The following is a 23,703-nucleotide window of genomic DNA, read 5'->3' on the forward strand; positions in this document are numbered from 1 at the left end:
CATAAATTAGGTAGCTGTTTTATTCTGTCATATTATTATTATTATTATTATTATTATTATTTATGGCTTCAATAGTAAGTAATAAGGACATTGACAAGGATCTAACATAAGTTATTTATAAACCAGGGAATTGAAAGTCATTGAGACGTCTTATTCACTTCATTTATTCATCGAAATAATGTTAAATCTTTTATTGCGATTGGTTTACAGCTATCAAACTTCTATTTCACCAAAAACTCCATTATTCATGGTTTCTTACTGTAATTGTAAGAGTAAATTAAAAACTTTAATTTCATGCTGACGTTCTATTGTTTGGCAATCAATATTTACCGTATGTGTTCAAACAACAGACACTTTGACGTTATAAATGGTTTAGGAAACGTAAGAGTATGTACTGACATGGGAATTCAGTGAGATCATCAACTGAATGTTAATTATTCTTAATGATATAGATCTATTATTTCATTGTCTTCTATTAGATCTTGTGTTTTTAAATAACCTTACACTTACTTAGTACATAAATTTATCCTTTCCAGTTTCTTTGCTTAACTTCTATTACTTCTACTATTCTGACATTTGTTTTAATAATCTCATCTTACTGTGCATAATTGATTATCTGGCCTTGATTTTCTACCTTTTAACTCAAACTACTTATTTTAATTACAGTAGACAGATTACAAATGAATAAAATAATTGATAGTAGACTTTTCAATAAAACAGAACATGAAATTAATTGAATAATTCATAATTAATACATGAAACTTTTCAATTCATGTTTTCTTTCTTTACATATAGAATTAGATCTTTATCATAAATCTAATAAAAGATTGGTTAGAAGAAATTAGAGTACAATAAGAGAAAAATGAATGAAGTAAGAATGTATAATATCGATAGAATCAAGTAGTTTTCATTTCAATGAACTTTATGTTCTACTTCAAGAATTCATTGAATACCTTCAATACAAATAGGTCTACCCATAATATTCGAGAAAATATGGAAATGAATAAGAATCTTGACAATATAATAATAATAATAGTAATAATGATTAGACGAAATGCAAGAAAATGTTTTGTATTATCTTTTGTCAATGGTCATCATTATTGTCACCATCTTTGATTATCATTGTCATCACCATCAACATCGGCATTATCATAAACTTGATTACTTCAAGAAGGTATATTCGATTTTCTTCGTTTCTCTTCATACCATAACCAGTTGATTAATGAAATAATAAGTACCAATATTAATATGACTGTATTCATTAAAGTTAATGAGTACCATGGATTATTATATGAAAAATAAGTCTACAAAGAAAGAAAACAAACAAACATATATTGATTATGAATATTAAGATAAGAGTGTTCAATCATATTGATTGTATTGTAGTTATAGACCAATGACAATGAAGTATGGCTGGTTAAACTTAAACATTTAAACTACTGGTTGCTCGCTAAGTAATCTAAAGGTTAGACTAGAATGTTCCAGATTCTAACAGTAGAGTGATCATGGATATGCACTGTAGTAGTGACTCATATTTGGATGAAACACCTATCGAATAATTCACGATTTTCAACGTCCGTTTAACTAAGATTAGTCTGTAATTATGACTATAGAACTCAATAATATCCATAGACTACCTATAGTATCCAAAAAAAAGAAATGTAAAACTTGGATAGATGTTGTTTCCCGTACATATTTAATAAGTACCCAAAATATAATTTATTTTATGGCACTTTTTCGTATATCATATAATGACTCTTGGATTTCGGCGCGAAATTCCTTCGTCCATATGACTGCTGCTGTTGCTGCTGAGGAGTCCCATACTAGGACGAAATGGCCGTCCAGTGCTTCCAGGTTTTTGATGGTGGTCTAGCTTCAATTGACTCATGATTTCAACCAGTGATATTATAGTAGACGTAAATTTGTGATGTAAACCCTAACTCTAATTCCTAACCCTGATTTCTAACTAAAAATCCCTATTATGCGTTCTAACACTATTTTTTAGTTTTATTTTTAGACTCTAGTAGGTAGGTGAATTTTCTTAAAGTCATTTGGGGGATTGCTCAAATATTGTTCAAAAACTATGATCTCACTTATGTAAGTTATAAGTTTACATAAAATAAAGGTACTTTACCATTTTTCATTAGTGATGCATTGGACCAATTAAAAATCGTTCAAATGGTTCGTACTTCTAAGGAATGGGATACACTATTCGTAGCTTAATTAATTGAAATACAAACATATTGTGGTATGTGCTACTGATAGTGTCAGATATAAGTAGTACGTATCATCAATGGAAAGTGAAATGCTTGATGGCAAAAGGTTAAGAAGATTGAAGAAAAGAAAATGAGAACAGAGAATGATGTGGAAACGATGGGACAGTTAAGTCTAAGACGATTGATTAACAAACAAAAGAAACAAAGTAATCAGAGAAGGGCTTTTGTGAATATTATAGTAATTTAATAATTGAATTCATGAGTCAATTGAAGCTAAACCACCATAGGAAACCTAAAAACACTGAACTTCCTTTTCGTCCTAGTATGGGACTTCTCAGTGGCAGTGCACATCCACGATCCTGCCTCGTGTGATACAAACCTAGAACCTATTAGTCTCGCACGCTAGCGCTTAACCACTAGACCATTGAGTCAGCCAGCATCCGACAGTGTTAATGTCTAACTTCAAACAATCCACGACATTGCTCCACCGTTCAATCAGATAAGTCCCGGGTTCGAATCTCGTGAGGCGCACTGTTGAGGCAGTCCCATACTAGGACGAAACAGCCATTCAATGCTTCCAAGTTTTCCATGATGGTCTAGCTTCAATGGACTCATGAATTCAACTACTGATTATATTTTAAGCTTACAAAAAAAAGAACACTTAGCCTCTTCTTTAGTTTAACATCTAAGAGAGAAATATGATACATTTAGTTTGACATCATCATTTGAATTTACCTAACAAAGAATTAATTTAATTTACAAGAACAATAGTATATGGCTAAGTTTGTTTTTGTCTTATGTGATTCGATTCAGGCAATAGAATTATTGATGTCTAGATAGAGATTAAAAGAAACTATTGATAGAATACTAATAATAATGATTAAGATATCATATAGGGGTTGATAGAGCTTAATAGTATAGCCAAGTCATTTCATTGATCATTTTCTTACCGTGTACCCTCCCCCCCTCCCCCCCACACACACAACTAAGTCCCAATGAAATATTTAAAAAAAATACGTTTGAATTCGGTTAGTAATTATTGTACATAAATAAATTGATAATACCCATAGGATTATCACTAGGGGGTAACAACATCTCAATGTAGTGATGACTTAATAATTGAAAAAAAAACAATGTCTTTAACCTTAAAAAGAAATGATAAACATACAATATGTGAATAGTTGAATCGGAACTATGTATAACTAATATTGCCTAGAATAAATAACAAAACATATCATTCTATCATGATGTATGTATACAAGTCGCTAGGGGATTGAAGTAAATTCATACACTACAACAGATTCAATCACAAGTGGATTATCATGTGAATAATCTAGCAACTATGATAATACAATGAACAGTTTCGGAATCAATTAGAAGATTTGGACTGCTCCGATGATGGGGCTCTTCTATCTCATACACACACACACGAACAAATGCAGATGAAGAAAACTAGTGTAGTAGAAGCTTTTATCTGCCTCAACATATACAAGAGGAAAAAGAAAGATCTTCAAATACAACACTAAAAACACCAACACAATCACACTGGATGGAGAAGTTCTGGAAGATGTGAAATCTTTCAAGTATCTGAGAAGCATCATCGATGAACGTGGACGATCTGATGCAGACGTAAACGTAAGGATTGGCAAAATAAGGACAGCATTTCTACAGTTGAAGAACATATGGAACTCAAAACAACTGTCAACCAACATGAAAAGTAAGAATCTACAGTATAAACGTCAAGATAGTTCTACAGTGTGAAGCTGAAACGCGAAGAGCTGCTACAACCATCATCAATAATGTATAAGTATTTATAAATAGTTGTCTACGCAAGATACTCAATGTCCGTTGACAGGATACCATCAGCAATAACCTACCGTGGGAGAGGACAAATCAGTTTCCAGTTAAAGGGGAAATTAGAAAGAGACGCTTGAGGTGGATGGGACATATTTTAAGGAAATCATCAAACTGTATCATGAGGCAAATGGTTCCCTGGAATCCTGAAGTGAAATAAAAAAGATGAAGGCCAAAGAACACACTACACCAAGAATTTGAAGAAGACATCGATAGGATTTCTTGGGACAGAGTTGGATGGAGAATGCTGGTGAGCGGCTTATGCTCCTCGACGAGAAGTAATAGACGTACATAAGTAAATCATCATGTTAGTCTGTCTTCCCTGTGTTGTAAATTTACTACTGAACAGATTTTCATTTACATATGAGAGTGAAAGTTTACACATACATTCCAATAGATTTCATGGCATACATTTGTTTGTACATAAGGAGAGAGAGCGAGAGAGAGTGTGTGTATATGTGTATGAGACAGTTTCATTCCCTCTAGAAACTTCTCAATGTTACTTTGATGTGTGCTACTGATGTCAACAGATATGAGTAGTATGTATCATCACACAAAAGTGAAATGCCTGGTGTCAGAAGGTTAAGAAGATTGAAGAGAAAAGAACGAGAATAGAGAATGATTGATGTGGAAATGAAAGAGCAATGAAGTCCGGAATGATTGCTTGGCATTTTGCAAATGAACTATTTACGGTATGGTTCTCAAATATGACTAAGTGATTCTGTAATTATGTGTTCAAATACGCTTGGTTGTCCTCACAAGTGTTTTCCTTCACTATACTAACACTTAGCTATGATCTCAATACGAAATTCGACTTTAAATGTCTGAACGAGATCAAGTCAAGTGAACCGTTAAGGTTTTTTGAAATCAGAAAATGGTGCATGAAATGTCATCAGGTCTTATATTGACTGAATTCGACAAGTCATTGATATTCAATGGAAATTCGAGAATAATCATTGTTCGATATGGATAAACAGGTTGTTTATCCACACTTCCATTATGTAATATTCTTATATTGGCTTGATTGTAAGTTTCTCGTTCATTGAACTGACTAACTATTGATAACTCTCTTAACATTCATAAATTACGGTTTGGTTAATTACATATCTCAGTAGTTGAGATCATGAGTCAATTAACGATAGACCATCAAGAAAAACCTGGGAGCACTGGACGGCCATCTCGTCCTATTGTGAGACTGGCTCAGCAGTACGAAGCCACGAAACTGCCGCACTGATCCCAACCCAGGACCTACCAGTCTTGCGCGCGAGTGCTTAACCATTAGACGACTGAGCCGGCATCCAACTGTGTTAATGTCTAACTTCAACTAATCCACGAAATTGAGTGACACATTCACCATTGTCATCAGTGAGTTACTATCTCACAACTGACTCATGATCTCAACTATTGAAATTACTATAATCTCCACAAAGCCCCTTCTGATACTAATTACATATCTGTTAAGCAGTTTCCTACCACAATTGACCTAATCATGCGATCGATCTATATCATCAAGTGAATTTCCAAATCTTAAACTATAAAAAACAAATGGATTGTCTTTTCTGGTATTATAATTGCTCAGGTTGGGGACAGAGGCAATTTACATCGACCAATCAGCGTCAGAACAGGACAACTGAGGGTAATTGATGTTACTGGAGGAATGGGTACTCTTTGTTAGTGGACTCAATAAATCAATAATCCTATTAAATGAGCATATAGTAGAGGGAGTTCACATCATTCATGTAAAAGTAAGTCATTAGTAAGTATTCAATTTGTGCTTTTCTACTTAGGCAGTTTGCATTAATCTTTATGGATCGATAGTCAAACAGACAATCAAACATGAATACACATTCACGGTAACGAATGCACGATCGTGTCAAACAAAATTAAAAGAAGCACTGGAGAGCTGGTTTGTCCTAGTATGTGACTTTTCAGAATTGCTTAGCCATGACTCTACCACAGGAGATCAAGCTCACGGTCTTCAGTCCCACATGCAAGCGATTAACTTCTAAACAACTGAGACAGCACTTAGTGATGTATGTTACTAATTTCAATTAATTTACGGTATTGGCGCGACCGTATTCCACTGTCTGAGGTGAAAAACTGTCTCACCTGACATGGCTGAACTCTACCGATTACTGTAATTGCTGATTCTCTCATTGATTAAAAAAATCAAGTGAATTCACTATGTAAATGACAATTATTCCAATAACTAGTAATAACGATATATACTTATACTTTTACATAATAGATACTGCCTGAATGCAGTGCTACTACCAACCCTGAATTAATCATAGGTAAATCGATGTAAATATCACAAGATAAACAAGAAACCAATCTATCCCAAATTTCATGTCTAAGTACTGTGCCAAACGTATTAGCAACTTTTAAAGGTATATAATATGAAGTTATTCCTTTGAAGAGATCATATTGTGGTGTGAGCTACTTATATCCGCATAAGTAGTATAGAATGATAGTCAGGAATAGAGTGTATTTCAGTAGAAGATCGAGAAGGAAACAACGGGAACAGAAAGCAATTGGCATGAAAATGGAAGAACAATGAAATCTGAGACGATGGACTGATATTTGCTAAAGAAACAGTCAACTTTGAGACAATGGATTAATATTTTGCTAATGAAGTATTTACTGTTTTGTTCAAATACATTCGATTGTCCCCATTCGTGGTTACGTCCACTTCATTTGGAGTCGCTACTAATCAGGAGAGGGGAAGGGTGCTGTTCTTCGATCTCAGATTTTACTAAGATGTTATGTTTATATACATTCGGTTGTCCCCACTTATGGTCATGTTCACTACAAGATTACCAATGTAGATTGATCAAACTCACCGATTAATATAAATAACGAAGCTGTCGGTGAATTAGAACAAGTCTGATCTTTTATTATGGGAGAGGAATAATATCAATTAAGTATGAAAAACAAGCAAATATGATAGTTTTCATGGTTGAGTTGCATATTACATTATTAAAGTGAATTAATGATGACTAATCTCTTTTTAATAAGAAAATAGTCAATATCATACGGGATTCCTATGATGGATTAAACTGCAAAATCTTGCACGGAGGACTATTGACGGACCCGTTCGATGTAAAGACCGGTGTCAGGCAAGGTTGCTTACTCTCACCCTTTCTCTTTCTCCTGATGATCGACTGGATCTCGAAGACGTCAACATCTGGGCTAGGAGGGGAAGCATGGGATACAGTGTACAGCTAGGATGAAGCTGGACAATCCAGACTTTGCAGATGATCTGACTCTTCTATCGCACACGCAACAACAAATGTAGGAGAAGACAACCAGTGTAGCAGCAGCCTCAATGGCAGTAAGTCTCAAAGTATATAAAGTGAAAACCAAGATTCTCTGATACAACACAGCATTCACCAATCCAATCACAATTGACGGAGAAGATTTGGAAAATGTAACAACCTTTACATATCTGAGCAGTATAGTGGATCCGATGAAGATGTGAAGGCGCGGATCGACAAAGCAAGAGCAACGTACCTACAAATGATGAACATCTGGAACTCAAAACAACTCTCAACCAATACCAAGGTCAGAATTTTCAATACAAATGTCAAGACAATTCTACCGTATGGGGCAGGAACTTGAAGAACTACGAAAGCCATCATCCAGAGTATACAACTGTTTATTAACAGTTGCCTAGGCAAAATATCTCAGATTCGTTGACCAGATACTATCAGTAACAAGTTATTGTCGGAGAGAACAAACCAGATCCCAGTAGAGGAAGAAATCAGGAAGTAGCACTGCGAGTTGATAGGATACACATTGAGGTAAGTATCCAACTGCGTCACAAGACAAGCTCTCACATGGAATCGTCAAGGCCAAAGGACCCATTACGCCGAGAAAAGGAGACAGACATGGGAAAAATGAACAAAAGTTGGAGTGGTAGTAGTAGTAGTAGTAGTAATAGAAGTAATTTAACCGTTGGATATATGATTCAATTAAAGCTAGATCACTATGAGAATCCTGGAATCAGTGGATGGCTGTTTTGTCCTAATATTATAGAACTGCTTCAACAATGCGCATTCATGATTCCACCTCGTACGTGAGCGTTTAACCATTAGACCACTGATTCGACCAACATTCAACAATGTCATTTCTCAATCATATTAACAAAATAAATGACTTAATTCTAGTTATATAAATATCATTTCATTCATTGAACACTTTACCTCATTTAACTTATTCGATGTATTCGTTGTTGAAATGAATGAATCTATTACATTTCTATTTGAATTCAATGTAACCGGTAAACTATTCAATATTTTTTGTTTTAATTCATTACTATCATTAATTCTATTAGTAGTGATCATAGAATGTTTATATTCATTGTAGCATATCTTTGGTATAGTTTCATATAATGTATATGGCCAACTTATACAACGACGATGTTTATTCATGAATAATCCATCTTCTTTGATATGAAAATTACTTAATCGATTTGATTTCATTGATGATAGATTGATTTCATTCGGTTGTAGTGTATTACAGAACCATTTCTCATTATTAGTAGTATCAGTAGTATTAGTAGTAGTATCGGTAGTGCCATAATCAATATTCATAGTATTATCATTATTATTACTAGTAGTAGTATTATTACTATTTGTAAAATTGAAATTTTTGACACATATATCAGTAGTCAATCTTCTTCTTCTTCTTTTCATAAATATTGTTTTATCTAATGGAATAGTAGAATATTTCATGACATTATGATTCATATTAAATGGAGATAATGAACAATTGGATACAAATAATGGTTGATATAATGATTGACGTTGTAGTAGTAGTTGTTGTTGTTGCTGTAGTTGTTGCTCCTGTTGCTGTTGTTGTTGCTCCTGTTGGTGTTGTTGTTGCTGTCGTTGTTGCTGTCGTTGTTGTGGTTGCTGTTGTTGTTGTTGCTGCTGTTGCTGTTGCTGATGCTGCTGCTGCTGCTGATGATGATGATGATGATGATGATGATGATGATGAGGAGGAGGAGGAGGAGGATAAATATGTTGAAATTGTTTACTAGTTAAACTATGTGATATATAATTTGGATATGTAGATTGTATAAATTGTTTAGGAAATTGTTTTAATGATCCTGTATACATTGAATTTCTTAAAGAAAATGGATTCATTTCTTGACTCCATAATATATTAGCATTTGTTAATGGTGTAGAAACATATTTACTTGGACATATAGAATTTGTATATACTGTAGATAATGTTGGTGTAGATAATGATGATGATGTTGATGTTGTTGTTGATGATGATGATGATGAGGAGGAGGAGGAGGAGGAGGCGGAGGATGACGATGACAAGGATAATGTCAATGATGAGGTTGATGGTGATGATGATGGTCGAAATTGTTTATTATCTGTAAGTCTTCTATTCATTATATATTGATTATGATTATCTAAATTTGTTTGTTTTATTTTATTCATTTCACGGGGATCTATATATGTGGAATCTTGTATTCCATACGAAATTCCTTGGGATGGTTTTATATATTCAACAGATGTAAATCTTCCACAATTCATTGAATGAATATCTTCATCTGTTTGATAAATATGATCATTATGTATAAATGAAGGTGAAGATAACATTTTACTGGTAGGTATTTGATGTAAATTCTGATAGCAATTAGAATTACGTATAGTGTATAATTTCGTTTGAGATTGTGTTGAACGATCATTCATTATAATTCGTTTACCTTCAGGTAATCTTTGATTTGGCAACTAGAATAAACAGAAAACATAACTTCATGAATAGAGAGTAAAGTTTCTGGAACACTGGTTTGACAGTACTTACTTACTTACTTACTCCTGTTACTCTTCGTGAAGGAGCATAGGCCGCCCACTAGCACTTTCCATTCAACCTTTTACTGAACAATCCTTTCTAGCTCTTTCCAGTTGTGATTCATCCTTTTTCATATCTGCCTCTATTTCCTGACGTAATGTGTTCTTTGGCCCTCCTCTTTTCCATTCCCCTTTAGAATTCCAAGTTGAGGTATTTGTTGGACATATGGAATTTTAATTCAGTTGACAAATGTAATCCACTAACATTGTGTTTGCAAACTATTTGCGATAAAAGTTATCGTGTATTCACTAGTGACTAATTACAAAAGGTAATTTGAAGAGGTATAGTTAGAAGCAGTGATCAGTGAGATCCAACTACATTAAATGTAAGTCAGTTACCTACTAATGGGACTGGTAAAAAGTTGTGAAACATCACAAATTAATTGAAGTTATAAATGGGAATCACTGAACCCTTACTGAATAACCTGATGACTAAGCCCTCACTACGAAACCTGCTGTTTCTGGGTTCGACCCCTGAATAGGTCTAGGGCAGATATTGATGGCTGATGAGTTCTATATTATAACTTAAAGTTGTCCAGCGCTTTCTAGTTTTCAACGGCTGTCTAATTAAGTTCAGTTCGCTCTACAAATCATGAAATACATCCCTTACTATAATCCGAATAATCTGAGAGCAACACTAGATCACATAAGTAAAGTTTAACTGAAGGCCTCATGCTTCAATATGTATCAGTTTTTTCAAATAGGATACACGTACGAAACAATGCACAAACTTTAAGTGTCTAGTCTATTATACTGATTGATCACAATTCCATTAACCTGTCGTTTCTATCAGTTATGTTTGTTTAAGTAAACATTCTATACTGATTTACTCTAGTGATCGAAAAGGTTTGACCAGTACTCAGGGAAATCAAACATATATGCCATTGGTAATCACATTGAGTAATGCCTGTAAACATTCCTGTTATACAGGAGACCATTCTCTGATTGGGTAAATTCTCTCTAGAACAAAACAAAAACAGGTTGACAACAGAGTTTTCTTTGATAATCGTTTATGATGAAAGTCCAAATCTTACGATATCGGGGTTTTATTTTCTCACCGGATTACACTGAATAAACACGTTTACAGACTTTATTGTGACGTAATCTCTATACGTTTCATGAGCAGTTGTTTTTCTCCAACTCAATGACGTATTTATATATATATATCCTTATCCTGACAGTGCCTTGACGATAGCAGCAAATCTTCATGTTATGAACAAACCTATCAGTGACCGAATTCTACCAATTCAAATAATACTAAGAACACTAGACAAACATGGCATTATTCAACTACTACTCAGTTATTAATTAATGTATGTATCCAGTAGTGAGATGGTGAAGATTTGTAACTCAGGTGGATTATTTTTATGGAGTGTTGTTCCATCTGAGCTGGATGGTTCTTCTGAACAACATCATCAGCACAAAGTTTCATCATCACACCATCTAGCTCAGAGAACAAAACACCATCAAAAAGCATCCAGTAGTTCATAGTTAGTACTTACCAATGATCCGTATCGTTCCAACGAGTGATGATGACCCCTTGGAATTATAGACTGTTTATATAAAGTTGCACTATCTTCATAAACATTATCGTCATCATCTATATCATCAGTAGGATTGATAATAACCGGACCTACATTTTCATTCACATCATCATTATCATCATTATCATGATGTCCGTCATCAGTAGTGTAAACTGTCGGTATTTGATATTGATTAACATCATATGAATTTGTATTATCCCATTGATTATTATCAAATGGATTTATATGTCGTAATAAATATAATTTCTTTAAATCCATAGGAGATTCTCTTATTTGAATCGGATCCGATTCATTCATTGTTGAATCAATATTGATTGATTGATCATAAGGTGTTGATTGAATTGTTGTTGAACTTAATTCTGACTTTTCACTGATACATTCAACATCTGGTACAATTCCATCAACAGTATCATCTAATGGATATGAATGAATCGATTTAGTGATTGGTTGTAATGATGATAATTGATGTTGTGGTATATTGAATTGTTTACTATCCATCTTTGAATAAGCTGTATAATTCTCTGGTATCCAATAATGTGGATGAATATGAGATTTGAGTTGTTTAGAGACTTCAGTATGATAGGGACTGTAATAAATAGAAAAGAATGTAGACATGTATTTAATGAAGAATATCTATGGGGATATTCATAGAAATCGTTCATTTTAAAGTAACTTATTAACATCTTACTTCTGAAGATTCAGAAAACTCCTCGAAACGAAAGTCACTTACTTACTTACGCCTGTTACACCTCGTGAAGGAGCATAGACCGCTCATCAGCATTCTCCATCCAACCCTGTCCTGGACAATCCTCTCCAGCTCCTTCCAGTTGTTATTCATCCTTTTCATATCTACTTCTATTTCCCGACGTAAAGTGTTCTTTGACCTTCCTCTTTTCCGTTTTCCTTCAGGATTCCGAGTTAGGGCTTGTCTCGTGATGCAGTTTGTCGATTTACGTAGTGTATGTTCTATCCATTTCCATCGTCTTTTCCTACTTTCCTCTTCAGCTGGAAATTGGTTTGTTCTCTCTCAGAGAAGGCTGTTGCTGATGGTATCCGGCCAATGGATGTTGAGTATCTTGTGTTGACAACTATTTATAAATACTTGTATCTTCTTGATGATGGTTGTTGTAGTTCTCCAAGTTTCAGCTCCGTATAGTAGAACTGCCTTGACGTTGGTATTGAAGATTCTGAATTTGGTATTGGTTGAAACGAAAGTCAAGTAAAGCTTTAAAAACACTGTGAAACATTTTATCCAACCTGTGTTCATTAGCAATGTTGCCAGAAACATTCTAGAGAGTGAAACGTCATATGTTGAGTTGCAGGTTGGTTGATTAGTAGCATACCAGAATTTTCCGGAAACTCAAGGATATCTAAAATATTATTAAAAACAACTCTAGATTTTCTGTACGTAAAGGAATCTTTGGAGTGAAGCGTTTCTTCCATATCTCATGCCTTTTCTCTTATGTTCAAGTTGCTGTGTAGATCTAGCCTCGAGGGGGGAGGCACAAGAAGAGCTTAGGAACCGAATCTAGCATTCAATTTGTAGACTTATGAAGAATTTAAATGTATATGATAGTTGCTTCGTACTTATTCCTAAGGTTTTGAAATAATGGAGAATGGATGGATGATTTACAGTTTATGTTGTATATTTTGAGTTAGTTGATTTATGAATTAGTTTTAAAATCATTCCACCATATCTGTATAAAGTATGAATTGATGATATTGTCCAGAATGAAAATGAAACTTTCATAATTAAAACGGCTGACCAAAAGAAGAAACTTACTTACTTACGCCTATTACTCCCATTGGAGTATAGATCGCCGACCAACTCCACCTGGAGCCCCTCCGGAGCTACTGCCAGCCTCAAGCCCGGATAACGGAGGAAGGTCGGAAATGGGGTTAGTGACCTTATCCTGTAGGAGACTATCTCGTCAAAAATATGCTAACCAGAAAAAAATAATTCAAACCATTTAAACTCCGCCTTGGGAGTTGGAAGAGTTATGCCGACTGATGATGAAAGCCCAGTTCTTTCATAAGTCACGAGGCTGATGCCTCTTCCAACAATCAGAGCAACCATTATAGAAGAGAAGATTTACAATATTTCGATTACTCTTTAGAAATCTTCATTGACAAACTCAAATAATAAATCTCACTCACAATGATCATTATAAAATGGTACATAAGTTATCTATTCTCTAGTAATATTGTAGTAGTGAACGAGAATATAAGTAGGAACAATCGAATGTGTTTAAATATAAAATTGCAAAATCTCTTGGTAAATTCTGATAAACAAACTGCATATGCAACAAGTCAATCAATCGTCTCAGACTTTACTGTTCCTTCATTTCTATATCACAATCATTCTCTGTTCTCATTCTCTTTACTTTGATCTTCTTAACCTTTTGATGTCATCAGGAATTTCACTTTCTATTGATGATACATACTACTTACATCAGTTCTAATGAAACTCTGTTAAAATTCTAAATCAATAAAAGTTGATTTTTTTAAAACAACTTTATTACGATCGTGAATATGCATCATTCAGAAGTTGGTTGCCTAGTAGAATGAAAAAGCCAACCAAAGTTTATTGGGTTCAATTGAGAATAATCTAAGACTAATAATATAAACTACAAATATTTAGTTGAAGTTAGGCATTAACACCGTTGGAGGCCAGATCAGTGGTCTAGTCGATTAAGCGCCTGGCGTGAGACTAATAGATCCTGGGTTAGAATCCCGCGAGGCGTGGTCGTAGATGCGCACTGTTGAGGAGTCCCACAATGGGACGAAACGGCCGTCTAATGCTTCTAGGTTTCCCATGGTGGTTTTCATGGTATCAACTGTTTAAATTACAAATGTTTTATCAATAATTAAGCATGATTTAATAATCAGCGTATAAATTTCTCCCCCCCCTCTTTTCTCTCTACCGCTCTCGCTCTCTCTCTGTCAGAGAAAATTATGCAAACAGCTACAAATGTAAATGAGGTGTGTGTGTGTATGTGTGTTTGTCTTAAGACGATCGCTTTAGGCAACTACATCTTATGGTTTCTCCTCTGAGACGTCTCTCTATTTGTCTGTCTATCTTTCATTGTATTTATGTTAGTTTACTTTCATATGTTTGAGAGTTGGGATTGTTAGCATATAGTGTGTATTAGTCTATGAGAATGTATGTATAATGTACAATGTATATCCATACTTCGAACAGAATAGAAAGATTAGATTTAATCCAAAGGTGTTTCAATTTATTTATTCTTATATCATTTTGTATAACTTTGAATGTTCTTATTTCATTGTTTATTCCCTTGAGATTTTAAGTGTTACTAAACAAACATACTCATCCAATTATTTGCTTGTACCTTCCCACTGTAGTTTAGGACTGCAATTGATCAGTCTCTTGTTGGCATATATACATCTTGTCCGTATTACCTCGATATTGAGTTAATTCATAAGTATTATAAGTAAAGATGGATAGTGGTTAGCAGTGGAGTCCAGGACGCACGTTTCGTCCTAGTTGGAACTCATCACCTGGAGGTACCTGCATCTCAGAGTTGATATTCACTCTAGGACTCGAACCCAGTACTCTACCGTTCGGTTCAAACTCCACGTATTTTATGAATCCTGATAGCCACTTTCTTGTGCAATGAGGTGAAGTTTAGATTCAATTGGTATTGTTTACTTGAATCTTCTCATTGATGTTAAGGACTGCAATTGATCAGTCTCTTGTTGGTATATGTGCATTCTGTGCGTATTGCCTTGAAATTGACTTAATTCACAAGTATTATAAGCAAAGATGGATAATGGCTAGCATTCGATTCCAGGACTGGATAATGTGATGGCGTTTGAGGCGGATAGTACTGGATCCCAGTATCGGAGCGAACATCAACTCTGAGATGCAGGTATGTTCAGCTGATGAGTCCAGATGGAACGAAACATTCGTCCAGGATTCCACTGCTAGCCATCATCCATCTTTGCCTACATATATATATGCTTGAAATGCATATAACCTAAAAGAGACTAATCAATTAATAAAGTCCTTAACACCAGCAGCGGGAAGATTGTAACTGTGATAAGAAAAATAAATCTTTTTAGACAGAAGTTAATATGTACACTAATTAATGATTCCAGTAACAATATCGATTATTTTAGATAACTTCATGTTACTTTGTAATCTGTGTATTATCTACCATTTAACTAAATTCATTCTGTACCAGCTAATATCATTAGCCATTTTTATACTACTAACTAGAATCATTAAAAGTATCATCAATGTTCTATAATGGACAGATTTTCGATAGTTGAAATCATGAGTCAATTGAAGCTGGATCACCATGGAAAATTTAGAAGCACTGGATGACCGTTTCGTCATAGTATGGGACTGCCTCAGCAGTGTGTTATCCACGATCCCGGCCCCCGCGAAATTAGAACCCAAGACCTATCAGTCTCGCGCGTGAGCTCTTAACCATTAGACCACTGATCTGGCCTCCAACGATGTTAATGTTTAACTTCAACCAATCCACAAATAAATAGATTTTCATCATAAAATAGTTATCAATCTCAACTGTAATCTGTAATTGGTGCATCTTTCATTTAAATGCTTAGACATAGACTTGTTCTTCCAAATTCCTAGTAGTTTGTTGTTGAGATTTAAAGTAAAAGAAATCAAATAGTAGAAGATATGAAGGTAGCTTATGTATGGAAAACAAGGTTATTCATGTATGACATCAGGAGAGTTCAGACGCTTCTGGAAGGTAAGATAAATTGTGTAATACAATTAGAAAGTTGTTTAATCAGATAACAAGAATATAAATTATCATTTAGGAAGCTTTTAAAGAACATTGATTTGTCAAAGATTTTTCAGCATTTTATTAGCTTTGAATACCATTTCAAAGGAATTGTTGAAAGCTCCTAGCAGTTATATTTTTTTGATGTTTTATTTTACAGAAATGTCTCATTGTAAATTATTGCCCTTAAATGCCATGGTACGGCCAATGGTGGGGAAAGTTAGTTCTCCCTCTCTAAATGCTCTCATATGACCATACATATACAGCCATTATCAGGGAAGTCGTACTTACTGCCTTCTTGTTTACGTAAATGAGAGGATGAAAAGCGAATGTCCGGTGCTTTAACCAAGTTGGTAGATATGCAGTTTCATCTATGGTAGTTGGAAATCCCTGATTCCAAACTAATCATGCATATGGACTCCAGGATCCTGAGAGAACAAAAGGTGTATGAACTTGTTGTTGAACACCAGCTTCCATTGGACTGCATCTCCTTATGTTGTTCCACTGCTTTGTGGATTAGACCTTTAGCTCGAGGCCTCCAAGTGTGATCTCCTAAGAAAACCAGCCAAGCAGTATCACAACCCACATACAAATCAACTGACTTGTGTGACCTATATGTATTCGATGTCCCTTTATACCAATATTTATATGTTCAAATAAATAAAATTTCAACATTAATTATTTATACAAATCAATGCATTTCTAAAAGTAAGTAAGCAAATAAGTAGTAAGTAAGTAAGTAGGTAGGTAAGTAGGTAAGTAGGTAATTAATCAATTAGGTAAATGAGTAAGAAGTGGTGGGTATAAACGCTGGAATGAAAGTTTACGAATCAAAAGTTCAGTACTCTTCTAGTAACGACGGATTTCTCAGAGTGCGATGGTTCCAGGTCTGTACCTATATGACTTCTTCACGTTCCCCGGTAGCTGGGGCACTTTTGTGTGCAGCCTTGATGGCTAGCTGCTTTCGAGGTGCTTTACCTCCTGTTGATTTACGAGCAGTCTGTTTGGTTCGTGCCATTCCAAAATACCGATCTAAGTAAGTAGGTGATTAGGTAAGTGAGTAAGTAGGTGGTGGGTAGGTAAGTATGTAGGTAGGTAAGTAAGTGAGTAAGTAAGTGGGTCAATAGGTTGCTAAGTAAGCAAAGTAAAGTAAAGTGATTTATTTATTTATTTATTTTAACACATAGACATTGGTACAAGGAGGCACCAAATACATATGCGCCACACAAATCTCATTCGATATGTGTGAGGGCTGTGATACTGCCCGGGTGCCCAAACCAAAGCAGGTGGTTTTCTTAGGGGGCCACGCCCCGAGCCTTTGACCTAAAGGTCTGATCCACAAGGCAGTGGAGAATCGTGAGGAGATGCAGTCCCATAGTAGCCGGTGACCTACGATTGGTTCATACGCCATTTGTTCCCACAGGACACCGTAGCCCATGTGCACCATTGGTTCAAGATCCGGTTAAAGCGCTGGACATTCGCTTTTCGTCCTCCCATTTTCGTAAACAACACCCCCGCTACGAGAAGGCAGTGAATAGGACTTCCCTGACAGAGGCTATATACGCGTGGCCATGTGAGAGCATTTGGAGAGGGAGAGCGGACTCTCCCCACTCTCGGCCATACCAGGGCATTTGGGGGCAAAGTAAAGTGAACTAACTAACTTACCTATATGATCGATGAGATTGTTTAGGACTTGTTGATAATTTACGTCGTGCTATGATTATTTGTCGTTTATTGAATTGTGGAATATCTTCATGATTTATATGAATTTTTAATTTTTTCGCTTTTGGTGATACATTTGTAAAATAATAATTCGATGATTGAATGATACATTTTTTCGAATTTAATCTTGAATTAAAATCCATTTGATTTGATCTCATAATGATTGATTGTAATGTAGGTTTATATAAAATTGTTGTTGGTTTATTCACATTCATAGATGATTCTTGTTTATTCATCTCTGATGAATGATTCAATGATTGAATAGAATAAGTTTCATATGGATCTATAGATAAATAACCAGAATCTTGTGTTGAATTCATACCTAATTTAGGTGGATGGGATGAATTTGATTGAATATTGATTTTATTATGATTAATTTGATTGGATAAATTCACTGATTGTGATAATTTACATATTTGTATTGATTGTACTTTTTTTTCTTTTGGTTGTTTTTCTTTTTTGTTCTCGTTTCCGTCGTCATCGTCGTCATCGTCGTCGTCGTCGCCATCGTGTTCTTCTTCTTCTTCTTCGATTTGTTGTTGTTTTAAATTTGATTGTAATTGATTAACCGATGATATTTCATGATTATTTTGTTTATTCATGAATTCATTCGATAATAAAGAAGGTTTTGGTATATGAGTTAATGTAATAGAAGTATTATTAGGTAGAATAGTTGATAAATGGATTGGAGATGATGTTTTTTTAATATTTTGATTAGGTAATAAAGTATATCCTTCAGAAGTATACGATTTTGTATAGGAAGTTAAATGATTCAATGGTTGTTGATACTGTTGTCGATATGATGATATATTAACCTGTTAAAGATAGATAATAATAATAAGGTTATAGAAATGATGAAATTTTCATCGTCTACATCTCTTACTAATCGAATGAATCATGAAGACGTCAACATCTGAGCGGCGGGAAGAAGCGCAGGATGCAGTGAACAGTTAGAATGCATTATAAGCAAAGATAGATAGTGGCTAGCAGTGGAATCCAGGACGCACATTTCGTTCTGTTTGGGACTCGTCAGCTGGATGTACCTGCATCTCAGAGTTGATGTTCACTCTGATCGGACTGATCAATTTCAGTCCTAAAACATCAATGGTAAGATTCAAGTAAAACAATACTAAGTGAGTTAGGATGCAGCTCGACAATCTAGTCTTCGCAGATGATCTGACTCTTTTATCGCACACGTAACAACAATTTACAGCAGAAGGCGATCACTGTAGTAGGAGCCACAGAAGTAGTAGGTCTTTGTTTTCACATTGTTAAGGATATTAAATCCCCAGAAATTACTTGATAAGAGTTTTTATTTTCGTAATTTTATTTTTCACTGCTGAGGAGTCCCATGTTAAGACGAAACAGTCGTACAGTGCTTTCAGGTTTCCCATGGTGATATAACTTCAAATGACTCATGATTTCAATCAGTGAAATTTTAGGATTTCTCATTTTTGTATGAAAATTGCCCATTTTTACCTTCAGATTGTATTTTTCACTTAGAAGGACCTTAAATATCATTGGTTGGTTTCCATTTTTAATATGCTATTTTATGACCTTTCCCAAGGACATTTTCATACTGTATATATACACTTGAGTTGTGTGGTTGTTCGTTTGTGCTTCCTACTGTTTGTGAAATATACTTTCTCCTTGGCTAAATTTGTTTCCTTCCTTTAGCTAGCAGAGCTGAAGCATATTGGAATAGTTTAGCTTGTCCTATTTTTGTGTTGCTGACTTTGTTCCATTCACCAGTTTAAGTGATATCTAAATCTCTTTAATTGTAGCACAATGATATTTCGAGTGTTGAAAATGATGAATATATTAACAATTGGACTGAATATTTTTGATAAGCTAAGCAAGATCGACTAGACTATATGCCGTTACAAAGATAAGATAGAAATGTAACGATGAGTGGATTACTATAGGTGAGTGAATTATCTATCTAGGCAAGTTGACCACTAAGAAGTCTCTGTCTATTTATCTATCTAGGCAGTAATAAATACAAAAGAGTTGAGGAAATCACTATTCAACTTTCAACAATAAGGATTCTTGACGAGCAATAGTTATTTCTTTTTCCATAGTCAACTGGTTAATTATTTGGATGTATTCATTTATAACTGAATCAGATCATTCAACAAAACAATGTATCGCTCAGTTTTGAGAATCAACGGAAGTCAAAAATTAATATTGGCATTGTAGAGATGATTAAACGTTTGATTGAGATCATGATCTTGTAAGTGGGATCGTGGAGGATTCCCACAATGGTCATCTAGTACTCCTAGATTTTCAATGATGGTCTAACATCTATCGATTCATGATCTCAATCAAAAATGACCATATTCTATGCATTAAACTAAACAATCATTACTTACCATACTATTCATATAAGGATCTATTGATGTTTTACATATATCTATAATATCACCAGTGGATGAACTCATTTGTTTTGTTAACATTTCATTATTTCTTTCTATTGGTATAGTTTTTTGTTCTACATCTTCATTAGAAACTTCTTTCAATGGTGATATTGTTCTATCATTAGGTGAATAACTTCGTGTTATACCTTTAATATTTAATGATGTTTCATCCATGAATGTTTTATGAGGTGCAGAAAATGGACGAATACATTCATCAGTTATTGTTATTGTTGTTGCTGTTGTTCTTGTTCCTGTTGTTGTTGTTGTTGTTGTTGTTCCTAATGATGATGATGATGATGCCGATGGTGGTGGTGACACGGTAACATTCAGTAATTCATTACTCTTTGTCATCGGTTTTACAGATCGATGTAAATGTGGATTATTCAAATTTGCAAAACATTCAAATATATCCATAGATGTTTCATCTATATGATCCATTGAATTTGGTGTAGAGTCACGTGATAAGAATTTTTGAAAGAATTTACGTCTTTTTTGTGGATATTGCCGTCGTTGCTGTTGTTGTTTCAACTCTTGTATATTTGTTAATGAATGTGTAGAAGGTTTAATCATTGGATATGATTGTAATTGTTGAGGATATTGTCGTTGTAAACGATCATGAATAAAAGGTTGATTTGTTGGACTATTCATTAAATGAGATGACATATCTTCTATTTTTAATGTTGGAGAAGAAGATGAATAAGACTGATTCATTGGTAAATTTGAAGAAGTTGATAAATGATCCATAGAACTATTAGATGAATATAATCTTGAAGATTTTATTTCATTGGAAGAATCATGAATATTGATTTCATATTGACACTTTTTTCTCCATTCAATTCCTTGTGTTTTGGTTTTGAGAAAAGTATAATCAAATATGATAACATTCATATATATGACAAGTATGAAAACATAATGAGATAGGTTAATAATCATGTTTTTCATCAACTAAGATGGTTGAGCCATGTGTTGCATATGCCTGAACACTGATTACCACGACACATAATGCTGACTAGTGTTAGAGATGGTTAGAAGTCAGTCAGTCAGTCAGTAACAACGTAGAACTTCGTACGTACGTACATCAGTTCGAGTTGCCACGCCACATTAGCACAGAGATACAGTTGTCGATTCAAATCCCATAGTGGTAGACGTAATCAGAGTATAAGCAGTAATCGGGAAGATTAGGGTTTGGAGATGTAATTTAAAGAGTATAATCCAGTGAAATAAATTTGGAAAGAGGAAAAAAAGGGACATGAAGAATTCAGAAGATTAGAATTTGGGAGAACACAGAGAGTGGATGCACCTGCGCCATTGCAAACGATTTTGAGCCATGTCAATCAGGGTCTCTAACCATCGGTTGCTATCATCTCGCGGTCCCCAACCACGTAGTCTACACCTACCAACATGACTCAGTCCACTTGTCAGTGACTTCATGGACTTGTGCCATGTTTTGGTTTGGCCGCCCCTAGCTTTCTTCCAACCTACTTCTGTACCATTGAACATAGCACGTCGAGGCAGTCGGTGGTTGGGCATACGTAACACGTGTCCCAGCCATCTCAACTGATGAGGTTTCACTACTTCATCAATTGATTTGCCATCCTTACCTTGTACCCGTTTCCTATCAACTGCGTTACTTACTCGATGGTCCCAGGATATATGAGCAATGTTTCGAAGACACCTATGATCGAATACTAGTAGCCCACGGATATCCTCTACTCTTACCGGCCATGTTTCACTGCCATAAAGTAGGACGGAACGAACTGCTGCGCAGTAAACACGTCCTTTGGTTGATAGACGGATATTTCGCCTACGCCATAAATGACGCAAGTTGGTAAAAGCTAGTCGAGCCTTCTGTATCCGTGCTGAGATTTCGTCACACACCAGACCACAAGGGCTGATGAGACTTCCAAGATAAGTGAAGCGGTCGACACACTCAACTACTTCACTCCCTATCATTAGTTCGGGTGTCGATGTAACCCAATCCTGAAGCAACATTTTGCATTTCGAGGGAGAGAATCGCATCCCGAACATGCTTGCACTGTTGCTTAGAGTGGTCAGAAGACTCTGCATTTTGCCAGCGTCTTCACCAAATAAAACTATGTCATCTGCATATTCCAAGTCAACAAGTGAATCTCCTGGTAGAAGTTCAACCCCTGGAAATTTAGATGAGGAGAGTGTTATCTCTAAAAGTACGTCGACCACAAAGTTGAACAAGAATGGGGAGAGTGGACAGCCCTGACGAACACCACTTGAGGTAACCAATTCTGATGACAGTTCGCCATAAGCTCTCACTCTACCAGTTGTGTTCAAGTAGAGAGCCTTTACAAGGTTAATGTACTTCTTGGGTACTCCTTTCAGTGACAAACACTGCCATAGAACCTCACGATCAACAGAGTCGAATGCCGCCTTAAGGTCGAGAAATACTACGATTGTGGGTCGTCTGAATGTGTGTCTGTGTTCTAGAACCTGACGTAGTGTGAATATCTGGTCTATACAACCACGTCCAGGTCGAAAACCAGCCTGATTTTCTCTAGTCTGCTCTTCACGAGCTTTAGTTAGGCGTCGAAGTATTATTGAAGCTAATATTTTAGACACTATATTAGTCAAACTGATTCCTCTGTGATTGTCACAAGAGGACTTTTGTCCTTTCTTATAGACTGGCACAATCAGTGATTGAGACCAGTCAGATGGGATTGCGTCCAGTTCCCAAATTCTACCTAAGCCCTCGGTTAATCTCATTGCTAATACTGGACCACCATCCTTAAAAATCTCAGGAGTAAGCCTGTCAGGGCCTGCTGCTCTCCCTCGTTTCAGATTTCCTATGGCTTTTTCAACTTCGTAAAGGGACGGAGGACCTACATTAACTTGCCATTCAGGTTGACTGGAGATCGTGGGAAACCGAGGTGTGGCTGAAGGCCAGTTGAACTGATCCCTAAAGTGTTCTGCCCATCGATCCAATCTCCTGGATTGAGAATGAATAATATGTCCATCTTTCTCTGAGATTGTTTCGCTAACGGTCGGGTTCCTAATTCCGGTTTCCTTAACGAGTCTGAACAATTGTCTGCTATTACCTATTGCCGCTGCCTTTTCCATCTCTCTTGCTTTCGCCACCCACCACTGTTCGCGATCATTGCGTAGGCTTCTTGTCAGCTTGCGCTTAAGCTGACTCCGCTCTTCATTATGTTCAGAGCCAGGTGGAATGAGTTTCCGAGCATCTATCAGTGAGATAGATGCTGCTGAGATCCAGTGTTGCTCCCTAACCTTCTGGTTTACCTTACTAGCAGATATCACTGCTGTTTCCACAG

At 35.5% G+C, this 23,703-nt stretch overlaps 1 protein-coding gene across 1 annotated transcript in view; it reads right to left on the bottom strand.

Annotated features, from left to right (window-relative positions):
- Positions 1 to 801: 801 nt before the first annotated feature.
- MS3_00002551 (uncharacterized protein) overlaps positions 802 to 23,703 on the bottom strand; it is a 35,775-nt gene continuing 12,873 nt past the window's right edge. The window contains exons 4-8 of the mRNA XM_051210145.1: positions 20,357 to 21,240; positions 17,928 to 18,799; positions 11,443 to 12,070; positions 8,276 to 9,820; positions 802 to 1,304 (exon numbers count right to left, since the gene is read on the bottom strand). Of these exons, the coding sequence (XP_051070112.1) occupies positions 1,167 to 1,304; positions 8,276 to 9,820; positions 11,443 to 12,070; positions 17,928 to 18,799; positions 20,357 to 21,240 (4,067 nt within the window). The 3' untranslated portion in view covers positions 802 to 1,166. The remainder of the gene's footprint in view (positions 1,305 to 8,275; positions 9,821 to 11,442; positions 12,071 to 17,927; positions 18,800 to 20,356; positions 21,241 to 23,703) is intronic.

The sequence above is a fragment of the Schistosoma haematobium genome, chromosome ZW, assembly GCF_000699445.3.
Source record: "Schistosoma haematobium chromosome ZW, whole genome shotgun sequence".
NCBI classification, from domain to species: Eukaryota; Metazoa; Platyhelminthes; class Trematoda; order Strigeidida; family Schistosomatidae; genus Schistosoma; species Schistosoma haematobium.